This window comes from Elaeis guineensis, chromosome 11 (assembly GCF_000442705.2).
Source record: "Elaeis guineensis isolate ETL-2024a chromosome 11, EG11, whole genome shotgun sequence".
Lineage (NCBI taxonomy): Eukaryota > Viridiplantae > Streptophyta > Magnoliopsida > Arecales > Arecaceae > Elaeis > Elaeis guineensis.
The window spans coordinates 119,829,889-119,851,927 of record NC_026003.2 but is presented as its reverse complement, the minus strand read 5'-3'; the positions used below and the strand labels follow the sequence as shown (position 1 = coordinate 119,851,927).

Genomic DNA, 22,039 nt, shown 5'->3' with positions numbered 1-22,039 from the left:
AAGAATGACGATGGTTGCGGATGAATTCGTCGGCCCTATTTGGATCTGCTTATAGCAAATCAATAAGCAAATATGCATTCTACCCACTGTATGGTAACCTTTATTCAGTGTGATCACCACACGTCAATGGAAGCATGTGCAGGTTCCGGTGATGTCAGGAGTGAACAGAGTTTTAGTCTTGTTGCGGCCAATTCTCTCGTCATCCGATCATCGGGGATGCGCACCTGTAAAAAAAGTCCTCACTGATCGAAGATACCTCCGGCGAGGACCCTCCGACGCTTAAGTCAGAGAAGAGATTAGGCAACAGTGAAAAAAACCAAGGGCTCAGTGAGAGAGAGCTTACCAAAACTGTTGTCTTACCCCGTTTTATAGTAGAACGCGGTATAGTCCCGCCATTAATGGTGTAGACAACTGAGGAGTTGTCAAATCATCGAAGACTGTCAAATCATCGTGGGTTATCAAGTCATTGAAATTAATCCATGTCCTTGACAGGACAATGCCCCATGGCGGTTGTACAGCATGTCCTTGACAGAACAACAGCCCATAGCGGTTGTACGGCGTTTGGACGGGCTGGCCAACTATATGTCAGTATTTGGTTGCTGGGACGTTGGGTGATGACTCGAAAACACCGTCGGCTGATCTGGTGCCTTGTGAAAGTCGGACATCGGCTGCCACCCCCGACAGTGAGTCGGTGATATGGGTTCGGCCGTTCGGCCAGTTGGAAACAGTATTGGTCTGTTTGGCCGGCATACCTTTGGCCGATATTGTCGGCAGTCATTGTCGGAGCCGTCTGTCCGTCCGGTGGGTAGAGTCAGACGTCGGTCGGACCGTTCCAAGGATAAGTCGGCGTATAGGGGTCGGTCGGTATATCCCAACAATTGCCCCCCCCACTCCTGAGTCCGATGTCGTGTTGGCCCGCGTTACCACGTGGGCGACGGTCTCGGGCGAAAGGAGTGATTTTCCATCACGTCATGTCCCGACTCTGCCGACCGTACCAACGGACGATCCGGTGTCAGACGTCTCATTGGGAACGCAAACCGCCGTCGGTTAATTAATTCCGAGATGCAGTTTTTTCGCCACGCGTCAGGGGGCTATTGGGCTGGAACTGTTCATGCGGATGGAGGCGACGTGGCTTGATCTGGAGCAGGTACGTCGAACCGTCTGACCGAGGAAGGGCCCAGGCGCCGCCACATGTCAACATCCGGGAAACCCTCGTCCAGCGTGCTTTCATCTTGACTGTCGAAGGGTCTTATATATATATGGTCACTCGTATCCAAAGCTTCACTTTTTACTGCCCTATTTCTGATGCTGAGGCCCTGTCGAATTGTTTCCTAGTTCCAGATAGCTGTTTCCATCCTCCTTTGAAAGCTCTTCTCGAAGCTTTTCATTCTTGTCCCTTTGCATCTTCGCTCCCTTTGCATTTTCCTTTTTATTCTCTTTTCTTGGGGCTAGCATTATGGCTAGAACCTCTCCTCTAGGAAGTCAGTCGGAGAACCCGACCGATGATTCCCAGTCGACCCCGAAGGTGGAGGCTTCTTCACTTTCGGGGCTGAACGTCGAACGGCTTAGAGAACAATATGGTATCCCGAAGCAATTCCGACTTTTCACCCCTGGGGCTGAGGTCGGGTTAACAACCCGCCTCCGGGCCAGGTGGCCTTTTATGTTGAGGACCTTCGGGCAGGTCTTCGCTTTCTGATTTCGGAGTTCGTCCGGAATGTCTTAGATTATTACAGGCTTTGCCCAGCGCAACTGGCGCCGAACTCAGTTCGGTTAATAATCAGCTTCGCTTTGTTGTGTCGGCTTTTGTCGACCTTTCCCCGCATCTCTCTCTTCCGGGCGTTCTTCGTCCTCCGACCTCACCCGAAAGCCTGAGGGTGGTGGTTCTTCAATCCCCGGAAAGGTCTTTCATTCATTACTGATCTTCCATCGTCGATCCATGGGTGGAAGAACTAATTTTTCTTCGCTTCTTCTTCACTACCCTGGGGGTTTCCTTCTCGCTGGGGTGACCCTCAAACTCAATCGAACGAAAACAGTAGGATGGAGGCAGAAGATCGAGAGGACTTTCACCGACTGAAGGATGTGTCGGTGCCGAAGCAGAGAGAGCTCGTCACCGAGCAAGCTCTCTATGACGGTGACCTAAGTTCGATTCTTCGCTTAGGTACAGTTCAGTCTGTCGGTCGTCTTTTGACTTTTTCATCCATCTTCGGACTTGTGCTAATCTTTCGTTGAAATTGCAGGCATACCGCCGAGAGTAAGACTAACAGATGCCGACATTCGGCAGCATGCGGCGACGAAGAGATCGGCACCTGGGGTCGGACCTTCGCGGCCACCCAAGAGGCCCCAGACATCATCCCCGACTGCCGTTGCGATGGTGGCTGCACAGCCTGACACCGAACGAGCGTCGGGCTTTGAACCGATCATCGCCTTATCGGCGCCGGTGGTGCCACCCGAGGCACCATCCGAGGAAGGGGCGGCAGAGGGGGCAGCTGAAGGAGTGTCGGTGCCCTCGCCTGTGGAAGAGGTTCGGATCGAAGCATGTGAGCCCGAATGACCCGCGGCGGCTCCCGTCGCGCCCTCGGGAGGAACTCAGTCGAGTTCAAGATTTCCATCCCTCTCCGATCTCCGAGCCTGGGCGACCGATCAGGGGAAGGCTTCGATGGCGCCGGCGGATGACTCAAGGTTGGCGGGCCACATCGCATCGACTGACGTTCGGGTTCCCGAGGGTTCATCGGCCCTGGCCAACCACAATTTGGCCAGGAGGTTGTGTCAGGCAACCATTCTCCCGACTGATCGGGAGCTCTTGAAGAGTCGGCCGGTGATCGAGATGCTCTCTTCATTCTACCCAACCATGATTCAGGTGAGTTCTTCTTTTTCTTTCCTCTCCATTATTATTTTTATCATTTTATTTTTCTGATGATTGGCCTTCTACTTGCGGCTGATCTACAACATGTCCGAGTTAGAGGTCGGGTACCGGAGGTTTGGCGACGTCCGGGCGGTCTGGAAGAACAGGGCCAAAACCACCGAAGCCGAGAAGACGACGCTGGTGGAACAGCTGAAGCTGTCGGTCGACCACGAGACCAGGCTCGAGGAGGAGATTTTTCGTCTCACCGACGGCCTGACTGCCTCGGAGGCCGAACTTCAGTCGGCCATGAGCAGGTCAAGCGCAAGATCCGTTCCGTTCATCGACTGCGGTGTGAGCGGGATGGCTGCATTAGTGAGCTCGAGGCCGAGCATGAACAACTTCGGATTAGCTTGGAAAATCTAGCTAAGGCCGAGGAGAACTTGTCCTCCGCCCAAGCCAACGCCGACATAGCTATGGCGGAGGCAGAGTCGGCTAAAAAGGCGCTAAGCCGGGCGGTGGAGGACTTCTGCGGCTCGGACGAGTACCGGGAGGAGCTTTTCGAGAGCGGCTTCGCCTCCTACCGAGTGGGGTACGAAGATGCCCGGGATGCAATTCAGAGGTTGCACCCAGAACTCGACTTGAGCAGCATCATCCCTCCGGAGTCGGAGGACCAAGCCGCAGAGGAGGAGGCCGACCCAATGCCGGAGGATCAGACGGCTGTGGAGGAGGCCGTCCCTGGGCCGGTGGAATGAGCTACCGAAGGAGAGGCGGCTCCAACCTTCGATCCCACTCCGATCCGAGCGGGTACACCGATCGCTCCCGAACCTTTTCTGGTGCAGGAAGTCGATTCTGACGAGTAGTCGGAGTGTCTCCTCCGTTGTTTTTATTTTGTTTTTGTTTCACCTTTGATACTTGTAATCGGACTTCGGCCCAATTTTGTAAGTCTAATTTCAACTAAATGAAATCGAAGACTTTTCAAATTTTTTCTCGCATGCGGTTCAAATTGTATGTCTCATTGAGACAACCCCGAGTGTATAGGTCGTAGCTCCGACATACCTCGTTAGGACGTTCGGTAGGATCCAGCGTAGTTGATCAAGGTAGTCAGTGGCGTGCACTATGCTAAGGGCAGAGCAAGCCCCGATCGCAGGCCGGCGTCCTGACTGTCATACAGGTTGCATAGGATCCGATGGTCGAGAGTCATCCCGATTGTAGGTCGAGCGTCCGTCGCCCGGACCTTGGTCGGGTGTGCACGTCGGACCAGGTGTCGGCCAATCCCCGAACGTAGCTTGTCGACACAATCATTCTGTAGAATCTGATAATCGAGTAGTGTCCGACGTATTCGGTTAGGATAACGATGACAAGTCGAATATCCGTTGTTCGGCCCTTGGTCAGGCGTATACGTCGGGATGTATAATAAACGGTGGCAAGCCGAATTTCTTCGATCGATCGTGACCAAGTCGGTATGTCGCGAATGCGACCGTGGTCGTCTTGGCATTTTGTCCTTCTTAGTTGAAGCTAAGTCGGCAAGTTAGCCAGCCGCGTTGATCGAGAGTCGACTGTGGAAGGAGCGCGGTTTCAACTTAGAGAGGTTTTATCACCAGCGCTGGCCTTCCGTTAGTGTAGACAAAACGGTTCTCGTAAGAGTTCGATGTGTCGTCAGCGATCGGGCTGTAAGTTTCCAACGAAACGTTGGGCCTGAGTCGGGACGTTGGGGCTCGTACTTCTGGCGAGGGCCGACCCTCGATGGAGGGCCAAACTTTGTTGACTCTGGGGTTTTGAAATTGAGTTGTATTCCGAACAAGGGCATACAGAATTCACTGATGATACAATTTTAGGTTGTCAGTATTTCAAATCCGAGGAATGGTCGTCCCTTCCAGGGTCTCAAGTCGGTAGGCGCCCGACCTGCAGGTATCCACTATCTTGTAGGGTCCTTTCCAGTTCCGAGATAGTTTTCTTGATCCAGAGGCTTCGAGTCTTTCGCCTTTCTTAAAACCAGGTCTCCAGGTCTGAAAAACTTTGGCTTACCTTTAGCATTGTAGTATCGGATCACTCTTTGTCGATAGGAAGCCATGCGGAGTTGAGCCTCGCGTCGGAGCTCGGATAGGAGGTCCAATCAGCTCTCCGACACTCAGAGTTGCCTGGTTCACAGTGCTGCTCAACTCTAGTCGATGGCAGCCCGATCTCGAGTGGGATCATTGCCTCCGTCCCATAGGCCAAATTGAAAGGAGATTCTCCGGTCGGGACACGGAGTGTCGTTTGGTACGCCCACAGGATCGAGTGTAATTTCTCAACCCAGAGACCTCTGGTTTCGTTCAGTCGAGTCTTCAATCCCTGCAGAATGGTCCGGTTGGTTACTTCGACTTCCCCATTGGACTGTGGATGCCTGATCGAGGTCAGCTTGTGCGTGATATGAAATCTTGCATAGAACTCTCTGAAGCTTTGGTTGTCGAACTGTCGCCCATTGTCAGTGATGATAGTGTGTGGCAGTCCGAATCTGGAGATGATAAATTTCTGGATAAAGTCTTCCATCTTACGTTCGATGATTTGTGCCAGGAGTTTGGTCTCCGTCCACTTGGTGAAGTAGTCGATTGCGACGACTATGAACTTTCTTTAGCCAGACGTCGGGGGGAAAGGACCGAGTATGTCGATTCCCCATTGGGCGAAGGGCCACGGGGCGATAATGAAAGTCAGCTGGTTGGCGGGCCGGTGTTGTATGTTGGCGTACTTTTGACATGGCTCACACCTCCAAACCAAATCAGCCGCATCTTTCTTCATGGTGGGCCAGTAGTAACCTTGTCGTAGGACTTTGTAGGCTAGGAATTTGCCCCCCATGTAACTTTCGTAGATCCCTTCATGCACCTCTCTGAGTGCGTAGTCCGCATCCGTCGATCTCAGGCACTTCAGCAAGGGAAGGGAGAATGACCTTTTGTAGAGTCGCCCGTCCATCATTACATATTGGGAGGCCATCCACCGGAGTCGCTTGGCTTCCGCGGGGTCTTCGGGGCTGGTTCCGTCAGTCAGATACTGAACGATCGGATATATCCAACTTGGCTCGATCGTCAGTTGTAGCACCTCCTCAGCCTTGTCGATGCTCAGTTGCTCGAGACTCTCTACGAGTGTCCGACCCAAAGCACCGTAGGCGGATGTCGCAAGCCTGGAGAGTGCGTCAGCCCGAGCATTCTCCATCTTGATGTGGGAGATCTCGAAATACTTGAGGTGCGCCACGAGATCTCTCACCTTCTGAAAATATTTCGCCATGGTCGGATCCCACGCTTCAAATTCACCTCTGACTTGCCCTACAATCAGCTGGGAGTCGGAGAAGACTCTGAGGCTGTCGATCCCGAGCTTCTTCACCACTCTCAAGCCAGCGAGAAGTGCTTCATATTCGGCTTGATTATTAGAGGCTTTGAAGTTGAATCGGAGGGCGTACTCGATAACTACTCCCTTCGAGTTGGTGAGCAGGAACCCGGCCCCGCTCCCTTGAGCATTGGAAGCTCCGTCTATATGTAATACCCAGGTTGACTCGGGGTTACATTCAGAGGTCGCAGCTTCTTTGGAGCTCCCATCTTCCGACATTTGGTCGGTTGTCTGGCATTCTGCAATGAAGTCGGTCAGGACTTGGGCTTTCAAAGCAGGTCGCGATCGGTATTGGATGTCGAACTCGCTCAGCTTCACCGTCTATTTCGCTAGTCATCCTGATGTGTCGGGGTGATGCAGGATCGCCCTCAGGGGTTGGTCGGTGAGGACCACGATGGCGTGCGCTTGAAAATACGGACGGAGTCGTTGCGCTGATATGACCAAGGCAAATATCATCTTCTCCGCTCTTGAGTATCAAGTTTCGGCTTCGTGGAGCACTTTGCTGGTATAATATATGAGTCGGTGAATTCGGCTCTCGTTCTCCCAGACGAGTATCGAACTAACCACCTCCGGGGTGGTAGCCAAGTAAAGATACAATATTTCTCTGACCTCTGGCTTTACAAGCAGGGGTGGAGAAGTCAGATATTTCTTCAAATCTTCGAAGGCTTGCCGACACTCATTCGGCCAAGAGAAGTCCTTTGTCTACCTCAGGGTTTTGAAGAACGGGAGGTATCTCTCAGCCGACCGAGAAATGAATCGACTGAGTGCGATGATCTTTCCATTGAGCTGTTGCACTTTCTTTTTGATGTTCGGATGCCGCATGTCGATAACGCCTTTATCTTCTCGGGGTTGGCCTCAATTCCGCGTGGAGAAATGAGGAACCCGAAGAACTTCTCCGAAGTCACCCCGAAGGCATACTTGGTCGGATTTAGCTTCATCTGATGTCGTCGAAGAGTGCGAAAGATTTCTTCCAAGTTTTGGACATGATCTGAAGCCTGTGCGCTCTTCACCAGCATGTCGTCCACGTACACCTCCATGTTGCGCCTGATTTGAGCTTTCAAGACCTTATTGATGAGTCGCTGGTAGGTTGCTCCGGCATTCTTCAGACTGAAGGGCATCACTCTGTAACAGTAAAGGCCCTTGGTGGTCATGAAAGCCGTATGCTCTTCATCCTCGGGTGCCATCCAGATCTGGTTATATCTGGCAAAGGCATCCATGAAGCTGAGCAGTCGATGATCGGATGTCGTATCTACCAGTTGGTCGATCTTCGGCAGTGGGAAGCTGTCCTTCGTGCAGGCTTGATTCAGGTCGGTGTAGTCGATACAGATCCTCCATTTTTCGTTGGCTTTCTTCACTATGACGACATTGACGAGCCAGTCGGGATATGTGGTTTCTCTGATGAAGTCCGCTTTGAGTAGCTTGTCTACTTCTTCGTCGATGGCCTTCTGTCTTTCGGGGGCGAAAGATCGTTTCTTCTGTCTCACCAGCCTCATGCCAGGGGCAATGTTCAGTCGGGTAGTCATTGTTTCTGGAAGGATGCCGGACATATCCGCTGCCGACCAAGCGAATATGTCGGCGTTGGCTTTCAATAGCTCTATTAGCTGCTATCGCTCCGGGTCGGGCAACTGCGAACCGACCCAGATCACCTATTCAGGATTCTTTGCCATCGGGATGGAAACCAGCTGTTCAGCCGGTTCATCCCGTTCCTCCTCTTTCTGTTGGTCCAACTTGTCAACCGGTAGGGAATCCTTCGATTTATTGTTTTGAGTTGAGATTTGAAAGCATCGCCGAGCGAGCTGTTGATCCCTGCATATTTTTCCAGCTCCATTTTTAGTCGGAAACCAGACCAGCAAGTGATACGTCGAGACTATCGCTCTGAGGGCATTTAGTCCGGGTCTTCCAACTATGGCATTGTAGGCCGAAGGTACTCGGACGATCATGAAGGTCATGTAGATGGTGCTTTGTCGTGGTTCGGCCCCAGCTGTCATGGAAAGAGCAATTTCTCCTTCCACTGCGACGGCCTCCCCGGCGAAACCTACTAGGGGCGTAGAGACTCTCCTAAGTCGGTCGGTCGACAGTCGCATTGGGAAGAAGGTCGAGTAAAACAAAACGTTAGCCGAGCTTCCATTATCAACAAGAATCTTTTTTACATCATAATTCGCTATTGTCACCGAGACAACAACAGCATCATCATGGGGAGTTTGGATTCTCCAAGCATCTTCATCTGTAAAGGTGATTACATCATCCTGGCGTGGCTTCTTCGTCGACTCCCCTTCAGCAGTCGTCCCTCGATCCAGTCGTTTGGAGATCATGTTGATGACTCCGACAGTAGACTGATTGTTCGCCGCCTCTTCAGTCGGTCGGGAAGGGGTCGAGTCGACGGGTCCCATCGATACTTTTTGAGATACCCTCGTCATATTAAGGCCTCTATTTCATCCTTGAGTTGGATGCATTGCTCGGTATTGTGACCGTGGCCCCGATGGAATCGATAGTATTTTCTCCGGTTGTGGTCCTTTGCCTTCAGAGGCGGAGGCCGTCACAGATATTTCGCTCTTTCGATCTCCATCAAGATCTGCACACGAGGAGCAGAGAGAGGGGTGTAGGAGTCATACCTGCGATGCGTCGGTCTCGGACTCCGTCGTCGGGGCGATCTCGGGCTCCATCGTCGGGGCAAGACCCGTTTATCGATCGGGGGCCTGCTGGGTTCAACAGGAGCCCGATTTTTCTTTCGCTTCTCCTTCTGGCCCGTGCTCTCGGTCAGACGCCGGTCGGAAGCTCCTTCGTCCGCACACATGTATTTGTACATGCGCTCCAGCAATTCGACGTATGTCTAGGGGAGGATCTTGTCTAAAGAATATGTGAATCGGGATCCCCTTAGCCCCCTCTTCATGGTCGAGATAGCCATGTCTTCGTTGAGGTCCCGAACCTCAAGTGTGGCCACATTGAATCGGGCCACAAAGTATCGGAGTGTCTCATTTTTTCCCTGCTTGAGGGAGAAAAGATTGTCCGAGGTTCGTGGCGGTTTTCGGCTGGTGCTGAAATGGGCCACGAAAGAATGCTCGAGCTGCCCGAAGGAGTGGATACCTCTTGGGCGGAGGTCGGAGTACCAAGCCCTGGCAGCTTTACGAAGTGTGGCGGGGAAGCCGATGCACAGGAGGGCATCGGTTGCCCCTTGAATTGTCATGATAGCCTTGTAGCTCTCCAAATGGTCAACTGGATCGGTGGAGCCTTCGTAAGGCTCCACATGAGGCATCTTGAACCAACTAGGGATTGGTTCGTCGAGAATAAATCGAGAGAGAGGCTGGGTGTTCGGAAGTCGACGTCGTTTGAAGACTTCTGACCATCCGCCTGGAGCTGGGCAAGCCGACGGTCGATTTCTTCGAACTTACGTTCGTAGTCGTCCAACCGTCGGTGTTGAAAAACCCCAGAGGTTGAACCTCCCGACAAATTTGAGAGTGAGGCGGACGGTGTCCGCGGCCGCTTCTCCTTCCTCGCTCGCTCCAGCTGGGAAGGAGAGAGACGCCGAGATCGGTGGGTGTCGCATCGTTGCTGCCTCCCCCTTTCTCGGTGGGAGTGCTGATGCAGCTGCTCTTGAGAAGGAGACGGAAGTTGACGCGGACATCGGCGGCTGCTTCTGGATGGCATCGGGTGCGCCGCCGGTTGTTTCGCCAGCGGTTGCGCAACTGGGTCGGTTGTTGTTGGAGGTTTTTGACCGCGTCCATCAGAACAATCATTTGCCGCATGATCGCCGCAATCTGTGCCTTCGTGGTCACCACCGGATGCGGAGAGCTGGATTCCGCCACGGAGGGTAAAGGAGGACCCCTTCCCGACGGAAAGAGTGCCTCGTCGATCCGGTAGCTCTCGATCGTTGAGCTCTGATTTTTATCATTTTGAGAGATTTTTCAAGCTCTATAGAGCTCGCTGTCTTACCGCCGCCGCGGCCACAGAACCCCCTACCTGGCGCGCCAAACCTGTTGTGGCCAATTTCCTCGTCGCCCAATCGTCGGGGACGCGCACCTGCAAGGAAAGTCCTCACTGACCGAAGATGCCTCCGGCGGGGACCCTCCGACGCTTAAGTCAGAGAGGAGACTATGCAACAGTGAAAAAAATCAGGGGCTCAGCGAGAGAGAGCTTACCAAAACTGTTGCCTTACCCCGTTTTATAATAGAACGTGGTATGGTCCCGCCATTAATTGTGTAGACAACTGGAAAGTTGTCAAATCGTCAGGGACTGTCAAATCGTCGTGGGTTATCAAGTCATTGGAATTAACCCATGTCCTTGGCAGGATAATGCCCCATGGCGGTCGTACAGCATGTCCTTGGCAGAACAACAGCCCATAGCGGTTGTACGGCGTTTGGACGGACTGGCCGACTATATGTCGGTATTTGATTGCCGGGATGTCGGGTGATGATTCGAAAACACCGTCAGCTGATCTGATGCCTTGTGAAAGTCGGACGTCGGCTGCCACCCCCGATAGTGAGTCGGTGATATGGGTTCAGCCGTTCGGCCGGTTGAAAACAATATTGGTCTGTTTGACCGGCATACCTTTGATCGGATATTGTCGGCAGTTATTGTTGGAGCCATCTGTCCGTCCGATGGATAGAGTCGGACGTCAGTCGGACCGTTCTGAGGATAAGTCGGTGTATAGGGGTCGGTCGATATATCCCAACAAGTCTATACAAGAATTAAAATAGTTTGTAGATACCAGGTAAATCAGCTCCAGTTTAATATCTTGACCTTTTACAGTGAATTCACCTGCTCTGCTTGCTATTCTAACAAACTGCAGAAGAGTGCTGCAAAGGTGAATACGAATACATGGTACAAACATGCCAATGCAGCTCATTCCCTCTCAGAACAACAACCATGTCCCGTGCAAAATAGGAATGCTGAACCCAACAAGTTAAAAAAGGAATTTGAAGTTGCATGTGTGCTACTCTGTGTTCTTGCCGCAGCCAACATGAGTTATTTTCATAAGCACATTTACCATAGGCGATTTTCAACGACAGCAGAAATCACATCTTTCAAGGTTTCCTGCGAAACAATAAGATGAACATGACTTAGGAAGGACTACTACTCTCTAATTTAAATTCCAAGGCAACATGATAGCGGCGTGCATTATCATCACCACCATTTAATAGAAACATCAATATTTATTCATATTAAACCCATTTGCCAGAAAGAAGAGAGGTCCCTTGGAACCTGGATGCAGGCCTGGTGCTTATCATGCACATTGTAGGCGTTTTTGAGGGTATACACAAGACATTAAAATCTTTAAAAGAAACATGCAATTTGTTGGACATGTTACCAGGGAGCGGTCCTTAAGACCAATGGGCAGCAACAATGACCAGGATGAGCCGCAGCTACTGCAGAAATGAATTAAAATTGTGAGAACACTCCATCCCATTCCAAACTATCTTTTCATAAGTGAAATGGTTGCTGCACAAAAGCCAACCTAGAACCTTCCGTATACAAATCTATTTGAGCATTACATTTGTCCTTTCAACAATGGAGAACAGCAAATAGTACAACAAGGAGCTCAATGTTCAAAGCACGTTTGCCTGTTTTTGTTATTAACAGGTAGATTATGTAAAAAGCATCAATAAAAGCAACACTAGACACAAGCTTCCAAGAGAGACAATTTAATGATAGGAATACTAAGCAAAGGACTTTCAAGAGTAGGATGCAGGGTTCATCGAACCAAGTGGTTTCGGGCTTGCCGAACCGTACCGATAGCTAACTGATGCAGTTCGAATATTTGATTCAGAACACCGATGAAAATGGAGTGAGGGAGAAGGAAATAGAGGAAGAAAGAGATAGAGAGGGGAGGGAAGGTTGAAGGTGGCCGACGGGGGCCCGATGAGGCCACTAAGGCCTCCGCGGCTTCGCACCGTGGGATGTTTTTGTGCCATCCGGCGGTCTCCCCACCGTCTTCCCCTTCTTCCTCTTCCCTCCCCCCCCCCCCCCAACTCTCTCTCTGCTCTCGTTCTCCCATGGAGGACCGTAGAGCGCGAAAGGCCTCTGCAACCCTCCAGTGGCCATCATCGGCATCTCCGCTGGTCTCCCTTTCCATCCCTCCCTCTCCCTCTCTTCCCCCTCTCTTTCTCTCTATTTCTCTCTCTGGTTCATCCCTCATTTTCATGTCGGTTTGGATCTAGTACAATCTGGTACGAGACGTATCAACTCGTACCGCCGGCTAACAGGCATGGGATCCGGTTCCGAGTTGGCAATCCTTGACGGATGATTTCGTAATATTCAAAAAATTTGATCACGGTGATGAGCGAAATAGAAAAAGAAGCATCAGATACTTGTTTGTAATTTAAAAAACAATATACAGCCAATGGAACTTCCATAGTATGGATACATTTTGACCATGCCCAAAAAGTCAATTCATGAGATTGCTTTTGTCCAACAGTATCAATGAGAAGAATGTCAAAAGACAGTGCTCGTCCAGCCAGTTGACATGATGCAGTAACCTTGTTTTGTTAGAATTCCCCTCACCATAAAATTTCACAAGCAGAATAGCTTTACAGATGATATTATACAGCAACATTCATAAGTATTTGACAGCATCCTAATGCCAACAAAGAAAATTTTGAAAGACATATGATGTCTCAAATGCTGAAGTTTGATTGAAGTGATGAAATAAATTTCCAATTCAAGATTCTGATTGAAAAAGTTTTTTTTTAGTTATGAAGAGAAGGGATGAAAGCACACATTTGGATGATAATAAAATAACATGAAGGGCATCTACAACACTTGTTAAATTATGTTATCCTTTAGTTACTTTTGATTAACCATACTCAGAATTTATCAACATTTGAAAAGTCGATAACCTCAACTGATTTAGAACTCATTGGAGATTTGGCCTATATTTTCAAAACATTGGGCACCCAAATATAGTATAAAGATAGAACAACTTGCCTTATATGTTCAATCAGCTGGCGTGCACCTCGCTAGGTACTGCTGGGAACATCAAGTTGTAGAAGCTTAAAGTCAGTGTTACCTCAAGACAACTAACATTGACTAGCTACACAAATAGGAGCAAACTTACCTCATCTCTTTTACCAAATATTACAAAAACATTAAAAGTTGGCTCAAGGGATACACTTCCCTCCTTCCTACCACCACCAAAAAGCTTTCCATTACCAAACAGAAACTTGTAATACTGAGAAAAATATGAAAACTTCCAACAAAAATATTTTGGAATTGATTCCAAGACCTCAAAAATTGCATCAAATTCCTCTCAACCAAATGAATGTGGACCAACAAGCTTAAATTAGAACTTGCATACTACATCAGAGCTGCAAAATGAGGCTAGTATTAAGTTGGATTTGCCTATTCAAGGTTGGCAAATTTACCATATGTGATGTTTCCTAAAATAGTATAAAATAAATGGCACACATAGTACCACCATTTTTGACAGCAACGAAAGTTCCCTCTCCAAATAAAGAAGCCCCACACCAACACCACAATCACCACCACTGCCATCACATCACTGCCTCCACTCATGGAGGCAGTTGAATGGTTTCGTTTTCTTTTCCTTTGAATGAATCCAGGACATATACACTTTTGTTCTAAAATAACAAAGTAAACAAAAATCAGAAAATAATTCATAAAACAATTAATGCAAGAATGTGAACCATGTTTTGCTAAATATAAGCCGCTCACATAAAACTTACCATAGTCCATAATGACGTTCTTCATAATGCAAACAACTATTGTTCCTACCAAACAAAACCTAATGTTTAAAAAATATGAAGATGCATGCCAACATATTTAGAGTCTCCATTCCTACTTAAAAAAACAGATGTTTAAAAAAATGAACACGCAAACCAACATATTTAGACCCTCAGAGGCGATGCACAAACCTTAAAGCATCAAGCATATGCTTTATGGATTGCCTATATCTTTATGCACTCGCATGAGTGCACAACGTGATGCACCCACTGTGAGAGAGTTCAACATCTCAAAGTTTGTGCTGGATAAAATAAAGGAGGCAATGCACAACGCGATGCACTTGCTGTGAGAGTGCAACATCTCAATTATTAGATATCCATTTTTTTCCTAACAATGAACTAATTCATTTCAAAAACAACAAAAAATTCAAAATCAGCACGTGATCATGAATCCCAATTATACAATGTGCATTGTATCTTTGCTCCTAAAAACCCAAATAGTCAGTGGCTAGATCCTGATATAACTCAGGCAACAAAAATCATGGAACTCACTAAGACAACCAAAACTGCAGCAGAGAAAAATTAATGCAGACCAAGCTAATCATATACTCATTAAAAATAATATTAAAGAAATAAGCTTTTTCACACACACACACATAGAGAGAAAGAGAGAGAGAGAGAGAGAGAATATTAAAGAAATAAGCTTTTTCACACACACACACATAGAGAGAGAGAGAGAGAGAGGCTGACCTGGCATGCAATATAGTTCCCATGCATCCTATCTGAGTCACCATCACCTGAACAACCATTTGAAAATGAGCATCTCTAAAGTTAAAGTTAGTATGTGTTTGTAAACTGCAACTGACCAGAAAATTATCATCATACTTGCAGATTACTATGTCTGTCTTATTTCCCTACAATGCCAAATACAACATTGTGTAAGTATTAATGCTGAGGTGCATGCAAAATATATTTTATATTAAACAGAGCTTTTCTTGGTCAAAAATTAATTTCAGGAATTTGAGATAATAGTTTAAGGCAGAAGATAGCAAAATAGACTTACTATATACTGTGAAGAAGCCATACCAAAAGAAGATAATCATTGCATAAATGATAAGGATGTATGCTGGCAACTATGCTGGGATATTTTCTTTTTATTTAAAATAAAATAAAATAAAAAGAGTGGATGAGAAAAGACAAGAAGTTAGGTACATCAAGCAACCATTTTCTAAAAGAGAACAAACAGAAATCATAGAGGTGCATTCCCTGCATGCTGGCTACGTCAGCTCACGACCTTTCAAGCAAGAGAACTCTGCATCATTTTGGCATCCCTACCAATCAGTAGCAGGTGAAGCTACACGTCAAATCCTATGGCAAAGTAATGGCAGATTCTGCCCCTTGTTTCTCAAATTTAGACTCTTCAGTCTTAAGTTTACTATTACTAAAGGAAATATTCTCCACCAAAAAAGGAAATATTATAAACTCCAGTAAACATTAAGATGATAGAACCAAGGATGACAGAAAACAGTCAACCGGCCATGCATGTCAAAATAATGGAAAGGGCAGCTTAAGGATTATCCTATGAAATGAAACATTCCATAAGCTATAAAAAGGTGAATTGCATGATTGGCAAGAGCAAAATGTTGGTTTGTGAGAATTGAAAAAAAAAAATTTAGACTGACTCAGTCTGTCTAGTTGTTCAGTAGAAGCAGAATTTTTCATTGAAACAAAAGCAAACACAACAACAACCAGCAAGGTATCGACAAAGAATTAGCAACATCAACATGTTAAGAGAGCAGAAAATGAGCAAAAAGAGATAAATTCTCATGGCTCATGGAGCACCATAAATTTAGGAATTACCGTTCCAATAAAGATGTGATATTTGAAAGAACAACAATCACTTCAAATTTGTAGCAGCATTTTCTTGCCTGACATGTGAAAAATTGATATTGAGATCCATTAAATATTTATCCATTCCACTTCTAGGTTATGGGAATCTAATAGTCAACCAAATGAATGTATATTTTTTGGCATCATCATTCTCACTTCTAGATTTTTGAGGGCAGTAAGTCTTAATATGTAAAGCATTAGGGAATCTAATGGTAAACCAAAACCACCCTCCACCAGGGAGCCAAATATTATGGGAATCTAATAGTAAACCAAACTGATGTATATTTTTAGCGCCATCACTACGACTTCTAGGTTTTTGAGGGCAGTAAGTCCTAACAAAAATTCATCTGCAAATAAGAAGACTCAAGAGAGAGAAACTAATTTTCACTCACAAGCACCAAGAAGATTAAGATCAACAACATCAGAAGAATAGGTTATCATTTAATTTATAGAACCATCTATGATGAACTTCCAAAATCAAGAATCACTTAAATTAACAACCATTATTCAACCTTATGGTGAGTACAACTTTGGAAGTGGCAACTAGGATATGAGATAAAACTACATAGTGAAATTTAAAATTTCCTCCAATTCAAAAATCATTCGAATCAAAACACATTAGATGGGTATATGCAATCTTAGTAATGGATTGAAGAAGTTACTAAACAAAAGATTGTAATGGAAATAATACTTCGACCAACACTAGTTACTAGGCAAAAATTGATACATGACCAGAAGATGGGGAAATAAATAGGATGTTTCTAGTAGACATAAAACTGAAGAAGAAAGACAATCCATTATTGGAGTGAGCATGATAATAAAGGAACAAGAAAACCTCTCCAATTTTATATTGCATCCTGTGATGATGATGATACATGCATGTAAGATTAGATGAGGATGCCAAAGTGGATCCATGACTGGTCTAGAAAGCCATCACCACCAATTCTGAAGAAAGTTAAAAAGCAAAATCCAATCCGTTTCACACCTTTTTTTTGCTTTCTTTGGGGGAGGATGATGGAAATATTGCCCCAAATAACATCCTAATGCCCTGCTGAACCAGATCTCACCCTGGACATAACGTACGGAAAAAAATTTATGGGGTGGTCTATTATCTATTATTATTGAATGAAGTTGTACTTATAGCAGCTCCAAGTTTTCCACAATCAGAAGAGGATTGATGAATGTAATTCTAGAACCAATCCTGGCAAAAGATATAGTGAGCCTTAGACATAATTAAGGGGTGTATTTAACAATTAGAGTATCACTAAGAAAAAGGTGTATGAACAGAAGTAGCATGAAAAATTTAGCATATAGAAAAGACTAGGGACAGAAAACTGAGAAACAATTTGGAGCCTAAAATATCCATAAAAAAATGTCCAGCAGAATAGGTATCATAATGACAATCTATCATTAATGTTGTATGACTGATCATTTGTAGTTAAGATTACCAAGTTTAAGAAATTTTCAGCAACAGTTTGGGAGAAAACCCCATAAATAAAAGAACTTGATTATGGTCAGGTATTAAAAAATCTCTATTTCTCTTCAATGGTAATTGCAAAGAGACTGAATTGATAACTTCCAATGCTAAAAAGCTTTTAAAGTCAATAGCTCTTACTTTTGATGCATTTTTTTTCATAAGGAAAATTGAAGTCTGTTATCTTTAACCCTTAACTGTTATGCAACCAAACTAGAATACTACATGGAGAGAAATAATATCACAAATTTTACAAAAGATAGCGGATCAAATTAGATGAAATTCTATGTTCATTTTTGCACTTTTTCTATTCAAGAGATGTCGAAAGGACAATATCAAGTAAATAAAGATATGTGGATCATATGAACCTGCATCATCAAGTAATAAAATAAAATTTACATATCATACTATGAACTTATAAAAGAGAGTGATGGATCAAGGTTAGGGAGAATAATATCCTTGACAACCACTATATTAGTGCCTTCAAGAATGTATATATTAGATGTTAAAGTAGAGGGCAGTGTCAATAGGCTAGAATGTGATAATTGAGCTATTAATAGAATCCTAAACGGGCAATCCATGTGATGAGTAAGGGACAAAAAAAGTGGGAAGGAAAACTAGATGGAGGTAAAGAGGCATGCACATGATTTTTCCCCTCTTTCTCTGCTCATGACATGGGAAGAAAAAATAAAAGCAATGGCAAATCTGTTTTTTATTTTTTCCTCATTTTTATGTGATTCCACAAGAAAAGGTAAGGCTTCAGGCTTTGGAGGCTGTCTTCCAAACCTTTCCCATAATATAAAGAGAGTTAACTTTACATGAGGCTAAGAGAGCTATGTGGTTTTAAGTAGGATAGAACCTAGAAAGTATTGCTGTTGAGCCCCTATGCCAATAAACTTTTCAAAGATCCATTATTGAATGATTTTCATGTAAAGGCACCACAGTGTATGTTATTATGTAAGATGCAATATTTTCTTATCAAACAAGAACATTTTTGAAATTTAAGCCGGATCATGAAGAAAAGATTTTAGATATTTAGACCAGATACTTAACAAATTGACTTGTCTATGGAGATCAAATCTATAGTCTTATGTATGTGATTTCTTGTTCTAACGTATTAGAAAGAATAACCCCACTTGGATGTGAATAATATCACCAAGAACTCACAAACAACAATATTATTATCTCCACAAGAACTGCCATTGATGCTATTAAGAATAACAAAACTCACAACAAAATACTTTATCTTATATCTTGAGACTGAAAATGTTAACTTTATTGATGTGTACAATTGCCTACCAACGAGTCCAAGCAATATACTGACTTGTACCAGGTTATACCCCATTTTGAAGACTAGGTCACTTCACCATAGCAAAACAAGGATGAAGGCACGATGATACATTATGATAATTAGTGATGACCATATTGTCAACCTCTTTAGCAGGGTTATATTCTATGATGGTAAACTCAGTTTCAGTGATGAATGTGCATATTATTGATGGAACTTCTAGCAAAAAATAAATAACCCCTTCTCCATTTTATCCCTGAAGTTGATAAATCATTCTCTAGGAAGAACATATAGATTAGGAATGGAAAGCCAAGATGGCTCCTAACTCACTGGCACATAATAACTTCCCTAAACAATTATTGAGAGCAAACTCTTATGAGCAAATGTAAGAAAAATATGTTGCATGATCTTTCATAAAGAAAAAACTTTATTAAACACTATTATCAACCAATTTAAAACCTCAAAAAATAAATAAAAAAAAAAAGGAAAAAGTGGAGACTCTCAACACCAAGTTCCATCACAGAGTTCAAATATGTAACATGCTTTTTAAAGAATGTGAGAACATGTTTCTGCTGATACCAAGGTACCATACCTATCACCAAAACAACAACATAATAGATAAACACATCGAACTTTCTTGTGACATTACCATGTCTGTAGTATCTATCAAGAATATTGTCTTTGCACTTTCTTAAATATCAGCTATCACCCAAATTTTTCTGAGGGTAATAATGATTCAGAACTTGGTTGTATTCTCTTTCAATATGTATTGTGAAAGCCATGCATGGAATTGGCATTTAATCAGTCCTGATTTCCCTCCAAAAGGCATCACCAAGCATAGAAGTAAGCGCTTGCAGTATCCTATGAATGAATAATAGGGCTTGAATATAAATAACATGCAGGTGTTCCTATCACAAGAAATATTGAATAAGATATGTGTGTGTGTGCACATGCGCGCGCGCGAGAGAGAGAGAGAGAGAGACCTTGATATCCAGGGATATCGACTTGTGGGTGACAGGAAAATGAGTAGACAGACGACAATCTGATTCTATCTCCATGAATCCACCGATATCAGAATATTCTGAAATAGAGGCAGTAACAGGTCAGAATTAATTAGATTTACATACACAGTAAAAAGTGAACACGTAAATGAAAAACAGAATGTCAAAACAATACTGATGATAAAAACAATACCGGATTTTTTTTTTTTTTTTTTGAGGATAATAAAAACAATACAGGACCAAAAAAAGATTGTCTCAACACATATCCTCCATCAAGAAACACACAATTCTTGTGCCAAAATCATTAGCCTACATGGCTATGAAAAACTTAAAAACCAATGATTGCCATTCATAAAACTAGTTACTTGGCAACAAATTTAAAAGCTACTCAAAAATAATTCCAGCTTTAGAAGAAATATTGGTATCCACATTCTTCCCGTGTTTGCCTGAAAACTCTTCTTAATTCGACGCACTTCCATTCTTGGATTTTAAAGAAAAGGGGGAAAAGCTTCACCCCCCTCAAATTCGTGGCAATCCTCCAGGACCAACTCAAATTAAGCTATACATGGGAGTCAAAACTTGCTCGAATTAAGAAAAATTCCGAACAGCATTCTACTTCTAAATCAGCTCGTTTCATTCCAGTAAAACACTGGACGAGTACTTCTATTTTTATACCAAAAGCAAAATAATGACAAGCCCTATTTTATTTAATAACGTTCGACAAGGAGAAAACAAAGAACCGAGCGGGGAACTGGAAAGGGGATACTAGGGGATCAAGTGGCCGAAGAAGAAGAGATTTACTTGAAAAAAGCGTTAATTTCCTCCGCAGGAATAATTCAGGGGATCGAATTGAGGCGAGGTAAATTCTAATGTCTAGGGTTTATTGCAAGAAAGAACTCAATTCACAAGATTGCGTTATATATGGCTTTCTATACGTGGATAGGTAGCTCGAATCATAAAGTACATGAACTCCCCTCACTTCGTCAGAATAAAAGCGGAGGACCATGGAGAGGGAAAAAAATAAAACCGGTCGGCTGCAAGCTTCGAAGGCGCTGGGCCTGGCCGCCGGTAATGGCAGACGGGCGACGGCGAGCGGAGACAGTGGCGGATCGCCGACCCCTTCCCTCGCTGTCCCATTCCGAACGGATCGGACCCGACCAGACCGGTCTGGTTTCATCTTTATTGGGTCCTGGGTCAGCCCCGGCCAACTCGAGTTCTAATGGTCCACAATTGCATGCGACATGCCTGATGCCCGGTCCATCTATCTCTTCTTCTAAAGTTGCTGCGATTATTATAACCATGGGATAAAATAAAATTTGATAAGGACTATAACCATTTAGGATTATAGGTTTCTTAAAGGATGGCTAAGGCCTTATACTGTACCTCATACTTTTGAGTAGATGCTTTTGATGTGCTGTACCTTATTCTGTAGTTTAGCTATTGCCTCTTTGCACCATGGGCTCCAAGTTTTGTTCTGCATACAGGATGGTAGCCTAGTGCTATATTACGACGTTGTGCACTCTTAGCTAAGGCCTTATTCATATCATATTGATATATTTAATTACAAAGTTGATGCATGAGCTTTGTTATTCATCGGGATACATGCCTTTGCTGAAGATTATGGGTATGTTAAATGATGGTCAAGCCACTGATCGTAACATATTGATATATTTAACTATAAAATTGGTGCATGAAGTGTGCCATTAGGCTGGATGCATACTTGTTATACATATTTAATATACTATAAAGTATAAACCCACATATTCTATCTAAGCATCCAGAGAGCGTATTGAGAACGCCAAGTCTTATCCTCTTGGTTAATTAACTTCAGTAATTACGAAGGCATCAACTGACACCCTTGTCCTGGCCCCTTTTTTTTTTTTCTGGGCAAGAATCTTGTGCTTTTCAAAGCACATCTAAGGGGCTAAAACTATTTGACCACTAAAGAAGTAGATGCCACTTTCTTGGTTACCTCCCACGTGTCCAGATTTTTTTTGTTTTTTAATATATACGGCAGGCTAAAATACGGCCCACTACTCGAGATACAGCCTCCCCCACGTGGGTGGTTCGCGTGCTGGAACTGATGCAGGGTATGGTGTATATGGATAATGGGTAGAAAGCATCCAGTGTGCTTCGCATATGGGGCCGGCACAACCAAAATAGTTGAAGAAACTAACTAATTTTTTGGTAAAGTCGGAAGGGCACGGCAATTGAGACGGCCTTAGGGCTGTGAAATGAATGCGACATCCACCAAAATAAGAGGATGATGCAATTGAGGATGGCCAAGGACTCGGTCACAGTTTCTAGGCATGGAGCCTGGAACTCTAGCATCCATGCATGACGATATCCGACTGAGGGATATGGAGACCATCAAAAGGTCATTTATTGGAAGGTGTTCCAATCCTGTTGGGTTGGCCATAACTATTTCAGGATCAGCTGCGTGTCTTCGATGATGAAGAGTGTGGCAAGAAGGATAAGGCAAGGCACGCAATTCTTTCCAGGATTATTTGT

General features: G+C 44.8%; 1 protein-coding gene across 1 annotated transcript; it reads right to left on the bottom strand.

Moving 5' to 3' along the window:
* Positions 1 to 10,860: 10,860 nt before the first annotated feature.
* Positions 10,861 to 20,829, bottom strand: LOC109506396 (uncharacterized). Its single transcript, XM_029267340.2, has 6 exons — positions 20,556 to 20,829; positions 19,511 to 19,608; positions 14,742 to 14,789; positions 14,626 to 14,672; positions 11,505 to 11,562; positions 10,861 to 11,230 (listed from the first exon to the last, which is right to left on the bottom strand). Exons 1-6 carry the CDS (start codon positions 20,827 to 20,829, stop codon positions 11,180 to 11,182), a joined length of 576 nt encoding a protein of 191 aa, XP_029123173.2. The 3' UTR covers positions 10,861 to 11,179.
* Positions 20,830 to 22,039: the final 1,210 nt, after the last annotated feature.